The sequence below is a fragment of the Topomyia yanbarensis genome, chromosome 1, assembly GCF_030247195.1.
Source record: "Topomyia yanbarensis strain Yona2022 chromosome 1, ASM3024719v1, whole genome shotgun sequence".
Classification (NCBI taxonomy): Eukaryota; Metazoa; Arthropoda; class Insecta; order Diptera; family Culicidae; genus Topomyia; species Topomyia yanbarensis.
In genome coordinates, this window is record NC_080670.1 from 159,127,958 (window position 1) to 159,143,723 (window position 15,766).

A 15,766-nucleotide genomic window follows, 5' to 3' on the forward strand; every position below is an offset into this window, starting at 1 on the left:
GAAACAATTGTTTTTACCTATCATGCGTTTCGTTTGGAGAAATTCAAATTTACCTGTGTCAAACGAACATTTGAAGCAAGCATCACGAGAGAACAGCTAGGACAAGGTGCCGTTTCTTTCTCTGACATTCTTTTAACTCTCATTTCGGATAGATTAGTTTATTCAATCGCTATCACTCTCGAAGGTTTTGAGTCAACGGTGTTAAAAGGGCTCTCGCATTGTTTTTGTTTTCAGTTTTCCTCCTACGATCGACGCAATGAAGTGATACTGATTTTCCAACAAGCCGATTTTGGCGAAAAACGACATTCTAGTTAAAAGTGCATAATTAGGCATATTAGCACTGTCGAAGTGAGTTATTTATTCATCGCTGCATAGCCAAACGGCGCGGAAGGAATTGAGCCGGAATTGATTGTGTGAATAAAAGATCCAAACTAATCGATTTTATGTATTGAGAAAATAGTGGACCTAATTTTTTCGTTATCTTGTGATTTATGCTGGATCAATAAACAAAGTCAGCGATAACAAAAGGTTGACAAGCCGGGTAACGTTGTATGGCACTTTTCCTCAAGAACTCGGAATGGAAAAACATGGTAAGTTTTCTTCATGTCAATAGATTACTATGATTAGTGTAGTAATTACTCCAGCCGTTTGTTTATTCTTTGGAGTAGCGGAAAACTCGCAGGAGTGGTTCATCAAATATTCTCCCGTAGACACTAATCAGTAATCACATGTCTGTCCCATTTAATTTTCCGTTTATTTAATAAGGCACATTGAGTTAGCTTCGAGGTGCCAATTTGCCTGTTCCACATTTTCTTTACACATTTATTCAAACTAATGGATTACAATTTGAAATTGTTTTACAATGGAATTAGATGTTATTTTTTTAATTTTAAACTATGGCGAACATTTTGTATGCTTGTCCCATGTGCAGTGTACGAAAAAACAAGCGGCTATTAATTACCTACATCTAACCACAGCTGATTGTCATTAATTTAAGTCTTGATAGTATTCCGTGGTCCGCACTCCAGCGTTGTACAGTCGCTCTTGATAACATGTTGACGTGGGGCACTACCACAATCTATCGAGATCAGCTTTGGCAGATACGGTTTTCCGGCAGAGTACGGTGTTCCGGATAAGCTAACACTATTAGTCAAAGCGACGATGGATCGAGTGATGTGCGTTGTTCGGGTATCAGGGACACTCTCGAGTCCCTTTAAATCTCGAAGAGGGTTACGGCAAGATGATGATCTATCAAGCCTGTTGTTCAACGTTGCGTTAGTGGACGACACGAGTGGCACGATCTTCAGGAAGTCCGTCCAGCTTCTTGGCTTCACCGACGACATTGACATAATGGCACGAAGCTTTGAGGCGATGTCGGAAACGTACATCAGACTGAAAGCTGAAGTCAGGAGGATTGAACTTGCCATCAACGTTTCGAGGACACACTACATGAGAGGAAGAGGTTCTAGAGACGACAGTGTGAACCTCCCATCCAGAGTTCGGATTGACGGTGACGAAATCGAGATGGTCGACGAATTCATGTATTTGGGGTCACTGATAACCGCCGACATAAATACCAGCAGAGAAATTCAGAGACGGATCTTGGCGGGGAATCGGGCCTACTTCGAACTCCGGAGAACGCTCCGGTCGAACAAAATTCGCCGCCACACGAGGTTGATTATCTACAAGACACTGATTAGACCGGTGGCCCTCCACAGCCACGAGACCTGGAGTATGCTCGTGGAGGACCAACGTGCCCTTGGAGTTTTCGAACGAAAGGTTTTGCGTACCATGGCGTGCAGATGGAAGACGGAATGTGGTGCAAACGAATGAACCATGAGTAGCATCAGCTGCTGGAGGAACCATCCATCGCGCATACCGCAAAAACAGGACGTTTGCCGTGGGCTGGACACGTTTTAAGAATGTCAAATGACGACCCGGTGAAGACGGTTCTTGAAGGCGACCCTACAGGAACAAGAAGACGGGGCGCACAGCGAGCATGGTGGATCGACCAGATAGAGGACGACCTGCGGACCCTTCGAAGACTGCGAGGCTGGTAACAAGTAGCAATGGACCGAGTGGAGTGAAGCTGGAAATACAGAGAAAAGTTCAACGTAAAAATTGTTAGTTTTGCTTTCATTTTGATATTTCGACTACACTAGTCCAAAATCCGTATTATTGTGAAAACATTACGAAACTGTGAGAAAACGGACAAAACTTTCACTTGCGATTGTTGATGGATTTTCATAATTTGACCATCAATCGATTCAGACAATTGCTAATAATAATTGTTGTTTTTATTTGTGGGTTTTAATAGCACACCATCGAAAAATCTGTAAATCTGTAAAAAAATAAGTAAAGAGAATGAGCAAATATTTTCGTGTGTTGTACGAAATGCGACTCTTCCATATGCATTGCAAAGTTGATAAATTTTTTTGAGGGTTTCAAACGTCCTCATTTGACATGAGCTGCGGAAAGAAAAAGTTCGTCTACGCATACTGGAAGGAATTTGCCGTTCATATATCCAAGCGATGGTGGCGCAACAGAAACGAGATGACGAATTGTTGGTTTATACCGTGCGCATGAGCCGTGTCGTCACGGTTCAAATCGTTTCATATGATTCCCGATCCGAATTACAAAATATAGTTTCAGTAAACCTGTTAGGACGAATTCATAATAGAGAAAGTTTTGAATTAGCAAAATCCTATTGACTTGATTTGCCTCAGCGGTTTTAATTATAAATTGAGTACCTTTACCAGTGAATCATAACATTAGAAGCAAATATTCCGTAAATTATTAATAATTAACGCACCAGAAATTTTGGAACTCTGTCACTAGACGAAAGCCACGCTATATGGATGAGAAAATATTTTCGTTTATTGTCCAAAAGGCGGCTCTTTCATCTGCATCGCAAAAATGATAAAAAAATGCCGTGTTTCAAAGGTATTATTTGATATGAGTTGCGGAAGGGAATCGTTCGTTTATGAAGGATTTTGCGCGAGGATGGCACAACAGATAGTGAGATGGCGAATTACTGATTTATACCGTTTGTATGAACTAAAATTTCAAGTCGTTTCATAGGATTCTCGACCGAACCACATTTTTTGTCGTTTTTGTTTGACCACAAAACTGGGTATGTTGCAACCTAAACTGCAGTCAGTATTCTGGTTGCAGTTAAAAATCGAAATAGGGAACTTGCGCCTTTCGATTTTCTCCTGTTTTCAGCGTGTGCAACTAAAGCGCAACTGGCGTCTGCAAATAGGGGAAAATACGAAAGGTACAAGTTCAATATTTCGATTTTTAACTGCAATCAGAATAAATACATTTTGACAAAAATTTCGGTAAGAACCTAATTCAGTTTTACTTCAAGTAAAAACGGTATTGGCTACATTAGTTACCAGCAAACAGTCCTTTTAAGGATGAATTGGTCGGTATTAAGTCAGACCGGACTAAGTCAATAACAATAAATAAGAACTTTTTCCCTTTTTTATTTCGACTATGTTAGTCACATTTTCTTTTTTATATTTTAACGACATTCAATTAGCTAGAGATTACTGGGTAGGGAAAGTTATGAAAATTAGAGCCATAGTACTCAAGTGAGAGCAAGGATGTGAAGTAAACAGATCGGAAAACTAGATGTGGCAGGGTCATTAGAACAGGGTTAATATCGTACGGGCTTAATCTTTGTCTTCTGATAATGAGCATAACTACGAATCACCCGAGTTCACTAGCATGTGTCCTGGTATTGATAGACGTGTCAGTCTTTACCGTGACAACCGTAGGTCAATTTAAAGAAATAATAGTTTTACCCATGTTTTTTCTCAACTAAGGAGAAAAACAGCATAGTGCATCTTTCATCAGCTTGATAAACCAAACCAAACGTTTCGATTTCTCTAGTTCTCATTAGCTGCTTTTCTTGCCGGGCATCACACTTGACTAGGGGTTTGTTCAGGAACACAATTAGCGTCTTCGTTTTTGGAGCTAGCGTCAATCCGGCGCTAGCTTAGTCATGTCACTAAGTTAGTGACGGATTCTGAGGAGACGCGGTTTAAAACTTTAAAAGTTTAAAAAAAAGCGGAGAAACAATAGTTTTTGCCCAAATTTTTTCTCCACTAAGTAGAAATATAGCTTAGTGTATTTTGTATAGTTAATAATCCGTTCAACAATAATTTTGTGATTAATCTAAATAGAAAATCAGTTGAATCAAAATGCGTATTATTGTAAAACTGTTGTCTTTCATTTACTTCGTTGCTCTGTACATTTTGCTACATTGATATATGTATTTCAGTCCAAGCGATATTTCATCTGCGGGGGTAAAAACAAACAACACTTTGTGGAAATATTTCAGATCAAATTATTGATAATCTAGAAATCTGAAATTCACTCCTGGTGCTCGTTAGACAGGCTACATTTTCAATGTACCAGAATCGCATCTTGTGCACAGCACTTAAATTTTTAATAAAGCTAGATAGAAATATGATGTCTTCGAGAAAGTTGTAGGCTATTTTATTACAAAAATATTTTTACAAGATGCAAACATTGTAGGTCTTACACATTTCGAGATAGAGTGCTTATGATATGAATGAATATGATCTTCATGGTAATTGTTACCCAAAGCGTGCTTGTTTTTATCAAATTGTCTATCATTATTAGACATATTTCTAGATCCTGAAGAACATATTACAGTGATATAAGAACAGCTTCGATATAAAACAGCAGAGCAAGATACATTTTTTTTTAAATTTTGAAATCATAAAAAAGATAAACAAATTTATTTTTTTACTTTGTCTTCCTCCAACCCTTCTTCTGGATAAATATTTTAAGGCTTCTTAGCAACTATTTAATGGTTGCAGAAACATGCCGCAACTCTTTTACGGTACTCAAATGCGAAGCGTGTTTATATTGTGAATTAATAAGAGGCCAAACTATATTTTTGACGATGATAATGTAATTATTTTGGTGTTCTCCTCACAGTAGATTAAAATTCCATATTGAAGCAATACAATGAACAATTAAGCATAATTAAATTAAAAATAAACATGCTATGGGTAAAATTTTAACTAACAGATTATGTTTTCAAAAATGCGTCATATTTCGAAATTTATAGAAGCTTCAAAGTTTCTATCTTCAGAAGATATAATTACCCGACCTACAACTTTGTCGTCTAGTTTCATTAAAAAGATGATAACAGCGCCGCCCCAGCGATCGAATTTCGAACTAATGTGGTACGATCAAATAAAGCACTAGATGCTACCCAACAAACAATTTAGCTGGATAATTGCTCGGACACATTTTGTTCAGCTTATTCTCTTGTATCAAAGGCTTGTTCAGCTTCGTTGTTTGTTGGGTAGTTAATAAATTTTCCAAAAAATACCATAATTCTAAAACGAAAGATAAGAATAGGATGTACGAATTGTGAGTTACTCCCTTTTGGACCCCAGGTACCCCCGAGGTTACAAATCGTATCATCTCCCATGAGCCAATCCTATTGCCATCAATGGACATAGAATATCCTAAAACTTTCGCTATGCAGATTTAACATATGAAAACTGTACTGCCTAAACTATTCAGGTAATTTTAATTAGCAAGGAAAGCAGTCTTACACACACCATGAAGATTCAAAAATGCTCTTCTGATCTTATCCGTGGTGTTCGAATGGAGACTATACTCCATCATTCACTCTTCGTAACCGAGACACTCCTCATCCTCAAATAACGCCATGTAACTATGATGGTCAGATTACGTGTTAGATCAGCCAGTATAAAGCTAGCTTCAAATATAGTTGAAAGCAATGCAACGGAATTATTCTAGACTTTCAAGGTTCTGTTTACAATTGTCATTTCAATATACCCTTTAGAAACCTTGGATAGCAAATATCGTGAAATTAATTATCTCTGTGATGTGATACTTTATAGTTTTCGTATAGTTTTGCAGTGCAACATCAGTCGTGTCCAGGAGCCCCGAGTGGTCTGGAGACGGCTTTGGTCCTAAAAGGATCAAATTTTGCAGCAAAACAGTATATTTTTCTTTAATGATGACGTTACCTCTGTCACGAGTAATTTTCGTGTCAATTTCAGTCTACTACAGTGAAGTTGGAATATTTTTTAATGATTTTCTGCAAGAATTAAATCTTTTCCTGGTGCAGCAAAATACAATTTATAGTTTTCCCGTATCAAACAAAACTTTCTTTTCTTATTCCAAATAATAATAATATGATCGAATGTAATGTAATTTTATGAAGAAATTCAAGCAAAATGCAAAAAATATATTTTAATTCCAGGTTTTCCCCTAAAGCGGACCCTACACCCTACCCCCTCCCCCCTCCCCCCCTTTTAATTTTTGGTAGCACCATCTACCATCTACCGTTTTTACCGAGTGTCTTTTCAAGACACGGCTGCTTTTTCAAAACACGCAAATTGTTGAAACAATAATACTTAGTTACCATTATCATTACCAAATGCGTAAATTTACAAATAGCACTAAAACATAATACATAAATGAAACTTCTTCAAGAACTATTTCCATTTCAACCCTGCAAACTAAATTCACACGACACGACACATTTTTGAGATCGGCTAAGAACGTCAACGTCACGCCCCCGTCAAAATAATTTCAAAGCTATGACCAAGAGACACACGTGAAACTGTTTCATACCGTTGAAGACGTGTATAAATGTCAGATAAACAGTATATTGAACAAATTTTAACGTTACGTTGACGCTCGATACCGATGACGGAACGTGTGGATCGCGTCTAAGCCAGTTCACCGTATATGTTGTGTTGCTAACTGGTATGTATTGCGCCTCTCGCTCCAACCCGCAAATCATTCAGTGTCTTTTGACACGTTGCACTGGTCGGGTCAAATTAGTTCCATTCTCGCTCGCAACACCGCTTATTCTCCTCTCTTGTGTGCAGTCAGTGCAATACGATGGTGAATGTGCAAAGTGCATAATCATTGCAGTTTAAGTTGACAAGATCAACTACACGCATGTGAGCTGTGAACCAATTACGGTATCTTCGTGAATCTACTAGGGTGCAATACAATCAAAACACAAATGAATAGATTTTTTATGTTATTATGTTTGTTTGTTTAGTCGTTGACTTTTGAATTGGAATTGTTTCCTATTTTTGTGCACTGATTTAAATGTAGAAAGATAAAACATAAAAACAAACGATTTATTGTGAGTGAAATCAGACATTGTTGAGACAATTATAATAGAATTTCGGATGACTGTTAGTGCTTAAAGTTACACCATTATTAATGTTGATCTTATCTCATGTTCTACGTATTAGTAAAAAATAGTTCGTTTATCTAGCAGCATTTTCGTTAAAATTTTGTTGAACACATAAAAAGTGTACATAAATTAGAGAAAATCTATCCGAGTTTCGGCACAAATCGCACACGAACCGGAACATACATACAGTGGAGATTAGCGTGAAATTAAAAAAAACCGGCTTTGTACAGAGCCAGTATCAGCCGTTAGCAGCTATTGATATTCGTACAAGAATAGACTGAATTCGCTTCAAAGAGCAGGCTAATCTGAGCGCATGCTGAGCTGATAATGGCGGGCCCTGATATTGGTACGATGGTAAGTTATCAAGGAAATTCATATATGCTTACGCAGGGGGTGCAGATTTGAAAATAAATTTATCGGGCAAAACAGTGGTCAAAGGTTGATTGATATCAGTGTATTAATTTCACGTCGCTTTGCTTGCTCGTGCAGAAACCTCGATCGGTTGGAAAGGGAGCACAAAACGGAAGAACATTCAACTTGCTAGGCTGTTAATTCATTGGGTATATGGTCTACCTTCCTTAATTTTTAATTCAATTTTTAGTGACGCATCGCTGACGTTCTGTTCCACTTGCGTGCGCTCACGCATCGTGTAAATCGTACTTTAAATGAATGGCAAATTCCGTCATTGAAAATTTGTCTCTAAGCGGATGCTGCTCAAGATGATTTTACCACCACATTGACTATGCATTGTTGATTGTTGACGCTAAAGACTGTGGTGAGGATGAAGTGGATTCTTGAAGATAAACAGAATGCCTATCGCTGACGTAGCTTCACGCCCAATTTGAAAAGTTTTAAATAATTTGATCAGATCCTTAGCTTCTGCGAGTACAGTTAGCAGTACTTTGTCGTTCATCGTCGGTCACTGGTCGGTCATGGACTATGTGAACACTTCCGTAGTTTCAGCTCGGATTTGTCTTACGACCTCTTGGCTGGATGCTTGCAAAATCGTTCCGTTGCCCGAAAAAAATGATTTGTCTCTGCAGAACACGAAATAGCGTATGACCTTCAAACGGGCTTGAGTCGTCAGGCTATGAGTGAGCTCGAGAGGAGTTAACGATCAGCAAAAATCTAGCTAAACGGCGGCTGATTTGACGAGACGCGAGACACTGGTCGTGGCGCCATTCTAGGGTTCTTCGGCCTGAACTTCTTCACTTTGCGCCAAACGTACGCCTCCGTTGTTTTTCTTATCGTCAGTTTCCAGGTTGCCATGGGCTACCTATTATTGGTAATGCTCAAGCAGCTTATCTGCTGCCGGATGTCTTTACAGCAGGATAAACGGGAACGCGCGACGTTCCTCGAATGGTTCTTCCTTCCATCCTTAGCACGTTCTGTTCGTCCAGGAAACAACTCATGCTGCTTATCCAGCTTATACGCACGACTTCGCATGACAGCTCCCGGTTCTTCTTCAACTCTTTTTTACTCACCAGAGAATCAGTATGCTTGTGCTAATCTCCAAAGATACGCCTCCGCTAGCAGGTTCTTTTCTCGAGTGAAGGACGATAGCGTCACTGGTACATTCCCATTTACTTTCTTCTTCGCGGTCGTCAGAATAACGATCTCCATGTGCTTTCTTTTGCTGTTCGACACGAACCTGTAGACACGCACTACCGTACGAATAACGACTTTCCATCAATATAACCGTTGTGAATCCATGATTTACTACCGCTATTTAGTTGTCATGGACCAGAGAGTAAAATCAATTAGTTATGGAATTTTCGTTTCGGCTTCGTATCATCAGAATCCGACACAAACTTAGTGCCCGGAATAAGCTAGAGCCGAATTGCTCAGAAACGCAAATAACGTTTTCGTTTTTAGAGATAGTGTCAACCCGGCGCTAGCTTAGTACTGTCACTGTGTTAGTGTCGGATTCAGAATAGAGGAAATCGAAACGCAAATTTCATAACTAATTTAGTTGTAGGTTTTATGCTCTTAACGCGCAAATGTGGCTTAAACAATTTTCTCTTAGTGGAGAAAAAATAGTTTTACGTAAATTTTTCTCCTCTTACGAGAAAAATAGCGCAGTTCTTCTAGATCGTTCGACGTAATTTTCTATATATTATGACCATTTCTTTTCGAAACCTTTTTCCAATCTCTTTTTTTGTTCATTATGGCTTTAACCATTTGGTCATTTGCCCGTAGAAAATGTGTCAAACATATTAATTACAGTTTATTATATTTTGTTTTCGATTTCAATTTGAGGGTTTTTATTGGTGGTGGTGTTGCCGTTGCTTGATTCGTCTGGGCCACGTGCATTCTCTCCAGCACAAAACCAGGGTGCGGCAGAGGGCCCCGGGTGGAATGGATTTCATGTTGTTGGTCCGCGAGAAACCTTCCCAACTGCCAGGGCGGGGATTGGCGGAGGGCCCGCTTTGTTGTGGTTGTGGTTTGTTTTCTGGGTGGTTGGGTTTTGATGGGCCGCGATAAACCTTCCCCAGCACCCGGTCAGAGTGCAGTGGAGGGCCCGCGGTTGTACGTGGTAGTGTTCTCCCGGATGCCTGTTGTTTGGAGGGCTGTCTTCTTTTAGATTTGTTCATATAAAAGCCGGCGTCCCTTAGAAAGGACATAGTGATAGTGATAGTGATAGTGTGAGCGTGGGTTAGCCTGGTGTGACCGGTCCTTAGTCGGGAGAGCACCATTTGTTCAGTTCTAGAGCCTCTGTCGATCCATCTGGTTGTATAACCTTTTATCTTCTGGGTGTGTCCCCAGGATGTTGTTCAAAAGCTCGAGACGTGCTGAGCTACGTTGTTGGTGAAGTTTTTGATTACGTCTACTGCTTGGGTTTTTGATACAGTATCCGTGCGCTGGATCTTCCCAAGGCAGCTAGTCGATCCGATGTCTCGTTGCTTTGGATACCGCAGTGAGCAGATGGTGACTTCCGTGTCGCTGTGGCTTTCGATGGCTTGGATAAAGGGGTGGCAGCAGTTTTCGACTTGAAGGGGGGTGATTACCGATAAGGAGTCGGAAAAGACCACCATTTACTGGTTTGGCGGTTTTGAATACAAGCTCCATGCAATCGCAGCTGCTTCTGCGGAGAAGATGGAGCACTTGGTCGGCAATTGCAGGGATACGTTGAATCCTGGGCTCCTATACCTCTCGCTGTCTTGGATCCGTCGGTGATGGTGGTGGTGGTTGTTGTATTTTGTACTGGGAAGTTCCCTGAAGCTGGCTTTAACAGCGACCGGCGGAAGGTCTTCCAGGTGGACTCTCGTGTCTGTTGCTGGAATGTTGGACTTGTACCAGGGTTTTTTTTTTGCGCTGAGTGCAATCGGGCTATTTGTGCTAGCTCCTCTCCGGTCAACAGTTGTTACGGCATTTAATTAGCAAGGGACTGGAAGGTGAAGTATATTTTTCAATATTTAGAGTCATAGTACTCAAGGGAGAGCAAGGAGTTGAAGGGAGAAAATTTAGAAAAGCGTGGAAGGATCATATATGCAAGCTTAGAGCTCACCGGCGACTTAACCTTTTGTCTGCTAACGTAGGAGTCAGGGTCTTTTGGCATTAGAAATGCGAATCACCTGAGTCTACGGCTTGTCCGGACAAGCGTAAAGTAACTTGTTACTTCATGCTGTCGGAACCGACCTCTCCGGTGTAAGTTCGGTGCAGCTCTTTCTCTATTTCGTGTATCATGCTGTCTTGACATGAGTTTTTTCCGAGGCAGCCGAGGGCTTGGCGGTGATGGCGGCTTGCCAGCGCAAGGGGAGTTGTCCAGCTTCTACGCAGGCGGCATTGGCAAGAGTACTTGGCAGGTGATTGGATGCTAGTCTGATGGAGCGGTTGTAGGTTGGGGCCAAAATGGTGACGAGGCTGTTGCGGCGGAGTCCGGTGGCTTCGATTCCATAGAAGATCCGGCTCCAGAACCTTGCCGATGTTGATCCAGTAATCCTGTTCTATTTCGGGTGGCCGTAACTAGTCGATCGCACGAGTCGTAGGCGGCTCTCGCAGTCCCTTTTGACGTGACGAAAATGGGAGAGGAACGTCAGCTTTCTGTCAAAGGACACGCCGAGAATCTTGAGTTCCTTTATGTTGGGTATGGTGGAGCCGGCCAGGGTGATAGGAGTTCCGGTTGGGCGGTGCGTACTGTTGCAGCAGTGGGAGATAGAGTAATTTCTTCATTTTTCTACTGCTACCACATTTGTTCTTTCTTTGGCCTGCAAGGTGGCCAAAAGGCGTTTCATTTTTAACTCGATGGATCCGACAGCGTAGACAGACATCTAACTATCTTTCCGGTAAATTTGTCATACATATAACGTGTTGAAGGAACCCATCGTTGTCATCAACATTTCCACCGTCTCCATCGATGTACGGTTTAGGCGGCCATCCGGTCGTGCTTCGAGAAGCGACGCTCCATGATAGTCTCCAATTTATCAGCGCCCTTTCAGCTGGCTCGATCTTGGCCAACACGACACGGTAAGGATTGCTTCAGGGGCGTTCTCTTCTCTGTACAGCTCCTTATAGCCGGTGAACTTGCTCAGAACTATCTCACGTTTAGAAGCGATCCGGGCCGCTAGGAATATCACCATACGCTCTTCTCTGACTGCCTCTGATTTTGCTCTCTCAAAGCGTTTTCTGACTTTTAGGCAGGCAGCCCGGAGGATGTTGAGCCTTTCTTTCCATCAATATGCTAGACGCCGGTAGTTCCTCGGTTCTAATTAGCTTGGCATTGTTATGTCAAATACTTTCGCTACTGTTTCCGACAGCTCATCGGCGTTCGGAATTGGAACGGTGCTGTCTACACGAAGTGCTTCAGCCCTTGTAGAAGTCCTCCGCGTTACAATACAGTTCCACCGACGTCAGATCACCAATCGGCTCTTGCGTTGGTCAGCCTATCCCCCTTCACGGTTCAAGCGTTATGGTGTCTATTCCAACAACAACCAGCGTTCGTCCGACAAATGAGTCGGTTTGGGCGTCCTGCATCCGTTTCTGCTGCCTACACTACCCATGATCGCATATTTGTTCCGTTTTCTGTGGGATTTCCTATATTTATGGGACTGATTTGCGATCATAGGCAGTACACTCTCCACCACTCTATTACCGTTATCGGGAGGTACACGACACAACTATGCAACAAGAGCTGCTGTGATATGTCGCAATGATTGGGATCAACGTGCTCCTGATTTCCTGAGCCATTTAGCTCCGGTTTCCATTAGCTAATTAGCTCTCAGCTCAGCAATCTACTCAGATAGTACCCGGAGGTGAACTCACCGACTGAGCATTCCCCATTTCCTTGAGCGGCCGCAGGATTTCTCTCGGTCCCGATGTCCGTTTAGTGAGCCAATTAGCTGTCAGCTTTGTAACGAAATACTCGGTCCCCAGTGGCGAGTCTACCCTACTCCGACTGTCAATTCGCCAGCGGTGGATTTGTCCCGAAATCGACGCTTGTTTTCCTGAGCCATTTAGCTCCCAACTTCGTCGCTATCTACTCGATGTAGTTCCTGGCGGGGGACCTAGCCTACTAAACAGGCCAACCGGTAGGGGCCGAGATCTGTCGCCAATTTTTACTACAAGCAAGATATAAAGTATTCGCAGAAGATAACTTTTTCAAAAGGAAATTCTATTTCAAACATTAGGCACATTTTTGAAGAACATATTTTATTTTCCAATACATAAAATATTTCGGTGAGGGGCGGTTGTCCCCGGTTAAAACGTGGTATGACGAAATTAATCATTTCCTTGAAGTGACATCGCATTTTCATGGAATGTAAAAAGAGCCTCAAACCTGGTTAATAATAAGAGTTCAATAGTACACAGTGGCCTCGACTGGTGATAAGACGTCTCTGCATTTATCGTCACATCAGGATAGTGCAACATATACCAAAGTACTCATCATCCTCGAATTTCCCTATTTTTTCAGGTCAAAGTTGCCGCACCTCGGATGGTCTTATTTTTTATCACCGTGGTGCTGTACTTCACGCTGGTTGGGCAAACCGAACGACAGTCCGTTTCATCTACCGTTCTCAAATGTTTACCAATAGTAAGCTTGTGGATATTCGTCTTCTTGACAGGATTCAAGTTGGAAAAAAGGTATTTATACTGAAATCACCCGTACAAACTTTCGATCTAATAGTTGACTTCCGATTCATAAGCTACCGCTACAAACAGTGGATCCTGATTGGACTAGTCTTCTCCTGCCTGGGTGATCTCCTTCTCAACTATGATATGTTTGAAGCGGGCATGGCCGCTTTTGGAGTGGCACAAATATTCTATATATCAGCATTTGGTTTCAAGCCGTTAAAGCCCTGGCTGGGACTACCACTGTATGGTCTAGGTATTGCTGCAGTCGTTCTCATGTTCGACAACCTGCCTCTAATCATCCAGATTTGTCTTCCAATCTACGGTGCCCTCCTGCTCACCATGTGTTGGCGATCATGGGCCAGAATTGATACCGTTAAGGTAAGATTGAAGACGCGTGACGAGTTTGAATATATGCATTATGTTGATTCGTTTTCTAGAACACCACACGAATGATATGCGGAATTGGTAGTGCACTGTTTGTCATATCTGACAGTATTATAGCATTTGACAAATTCTACACCCCAATTAATAACGCCCAAATTGCCATTATGGTCACTTACTATCTGGCCCAATTCGGAATTGCACTGAGCGTAATTGATCGAACCACAACTGCCCCGTCGAAGTCGTCGGTAGCCAAGAAAAAATCAACCAACCTTCCAAATCAACGCCAAAATGGTACGAAGAAACTGACCTAGGTAATGCCATAAACACACACACGATCGTCTGTGAGCACACATAAATCTAAACTATTCCCACAGCTATTACTTTCATATTACCGTACGTACAATCATCCTAACACTACCGTCAAACTACAAGAACAATATCCAGCATCAACAACGATACGTTTGTGAATATCTACACAGCATTGTAAACGTAACATAACTGTACTGCATTCTAAATATTGTGTGTTTTCCCCTGTTCTAGATGAACCAATTGGTAATGTTGAACAGCAGTGAGTGATAAAATAACAGTAATAATAAGAACACATAGTGTTTGTAACCGAACGTAAACTTACATATTGTAACTGTGATCAAACATCTTCCCTCAAACGTTGAGGATAAATCCATAGCACTTTTCGGCAACCTCTTAAACGGAACACCACCACGTATGTATAGGTAGAACGTAGTTCTCTGTTAGATGTTATATTTACCGAGTTCATAGAAACGTAGCAAATATCAACAACTGTAGACAATGAGACTGTGAATGTTGTTCGTCGTTTATAATATTTTACTCTTGGTAAATACAGTTTGATCGTTCCCCGGAGAATGGTTGCTATATTATTTTGATGACATTGTAATGCGAATCTCTTTCCAAACCCAGGTCTGGAAGCACCGACAAGTCTGATTATAGTTTATTTCAATCAACCGAGAAATATCCTCTGCAGTTTTTCGAAATAGGACTTACTATTCGTTCGAATCGCTTTCGAACGAATCTCGCATTCGTCGTAAACAAGAATAAGGGTGAATAACTCCAATGGCGGATTCGAAAACTGGAAACACTGTTTAAAGTAGTTTCACCAGGAATCGAGCGATATATTACTGTTAACCTCACCTGCTAGTTGGGTTATTGAAGGAAGCATTCTTTTTTAACTTTTTACAAGCCTTTTGCAACCTACAATTGTAGTAACAAATAGTTTATAGTAACCACATGGCTACTGACAATACTTGATATTTTTTGGGCCTCAACAAACGTAAAATTACGTTCAGAAAAAAGCTCAATATCGCTGAAATAGACAATTTTCTGAATATTTTAATCCTTTATAAGGCGTTGCCACCTTTTCTCTATTACCTCTTCAAAATGAGCAGGTTGTAAGGCCTTACAAAGATTTAAAAAAGGCACGAGTATATGTAAATTGTTTTCTAGTGTGTAGTAGTTTTCTTACTCAATTTTTTATGCCTTACTACTGTTACTGTGGGGGTTACTGTGCCCAAATTCATCGTAGCTCCTGTATTCATCCCACTCATTTGAATACATTAGATATAGAGCAGTGTCTGCTCGCTCCATTCAACGCATTAGGTAAATGGTAGGATGAATAAGGGGGCGTATTGATACCTATTAAGCGCAATCCAATCACTGTAAGCCGAGTTACAATCGAAATAGTGTGACATACTGATTAATGAGATGAATAAGGACACGTCTACCCTATATCATTTGAGCTCTACTTTCTAAATGTAGCCATAAGCATTTACATCCTTCAAACTGTCAGAATGATTTTATTTGATTTTCTACGAAAATGTAGAAGGGTCCTCTTGTCATATCCGATCTTACTTGACAGTGACTTCCACTTCCACGGCATCTTTGAAAACTAACCTAGTAAAAGGAAGGTCCATCAAAGCAAACAATTATTCATTATTTTTCGTACAAAATCAAATAAAAACGTTCGACTCATATCTATACCACCAGCTGAAAACCAAAAAAACGCCACATGCTTTGATGATCCAATTAAATATATAGGCTTAT

At 41.0% G+C, this 15,766-nt stretch overlaps 1 protein-coding gene across 8 annotated transcripts; it reads left to right on the forward strand.

Annotated features, from left to right (window-relative positions):
- The first annotated feature begins 90 nt into the window (after positions 1–90).
- Positions 91–14,587, forward strand: LOC131679031 (lysoplasmalogenase-like protein TMEM86A). Of its 8 annotated transcripts, none has more exons than XM_058959557.1 (6): positions 91–106; positions 235–590; positions 13,146–13,315; positions 13,378–13,684; positions 13,744–13,981; positions 14,231–14,587. In XM_058959557.1, the coding sequence occupies exons 2-6, from the start codon at positions 552–554 to the stop codon at positions 14,260–14,262; spliced, it is 786 nt and encodes a 261-aa protein (XP_058815540.1). In that variant the 5' UTR covers positions 91–106; positions 235–551; the 3' UTR covers positions 14,263–14,587. The 8 variants fall into 8 exon arrangements, 6 of the variants coding, with proteins under 6 accessions (XP_058815540.1, XP_058815549.1, XP_058815571.1 ...); XM_058959566.1 differs by having other exon boundaries at positions 93–348; positions 513–590; XR_009303793.1 differs by adding an exon at positions 14,065–14,153 and having other exon boundaries at positions 106–590; positions 13,744–14,001.
- Positions 14,588–15,766: the final 1,179 nt, after the last annotated feature.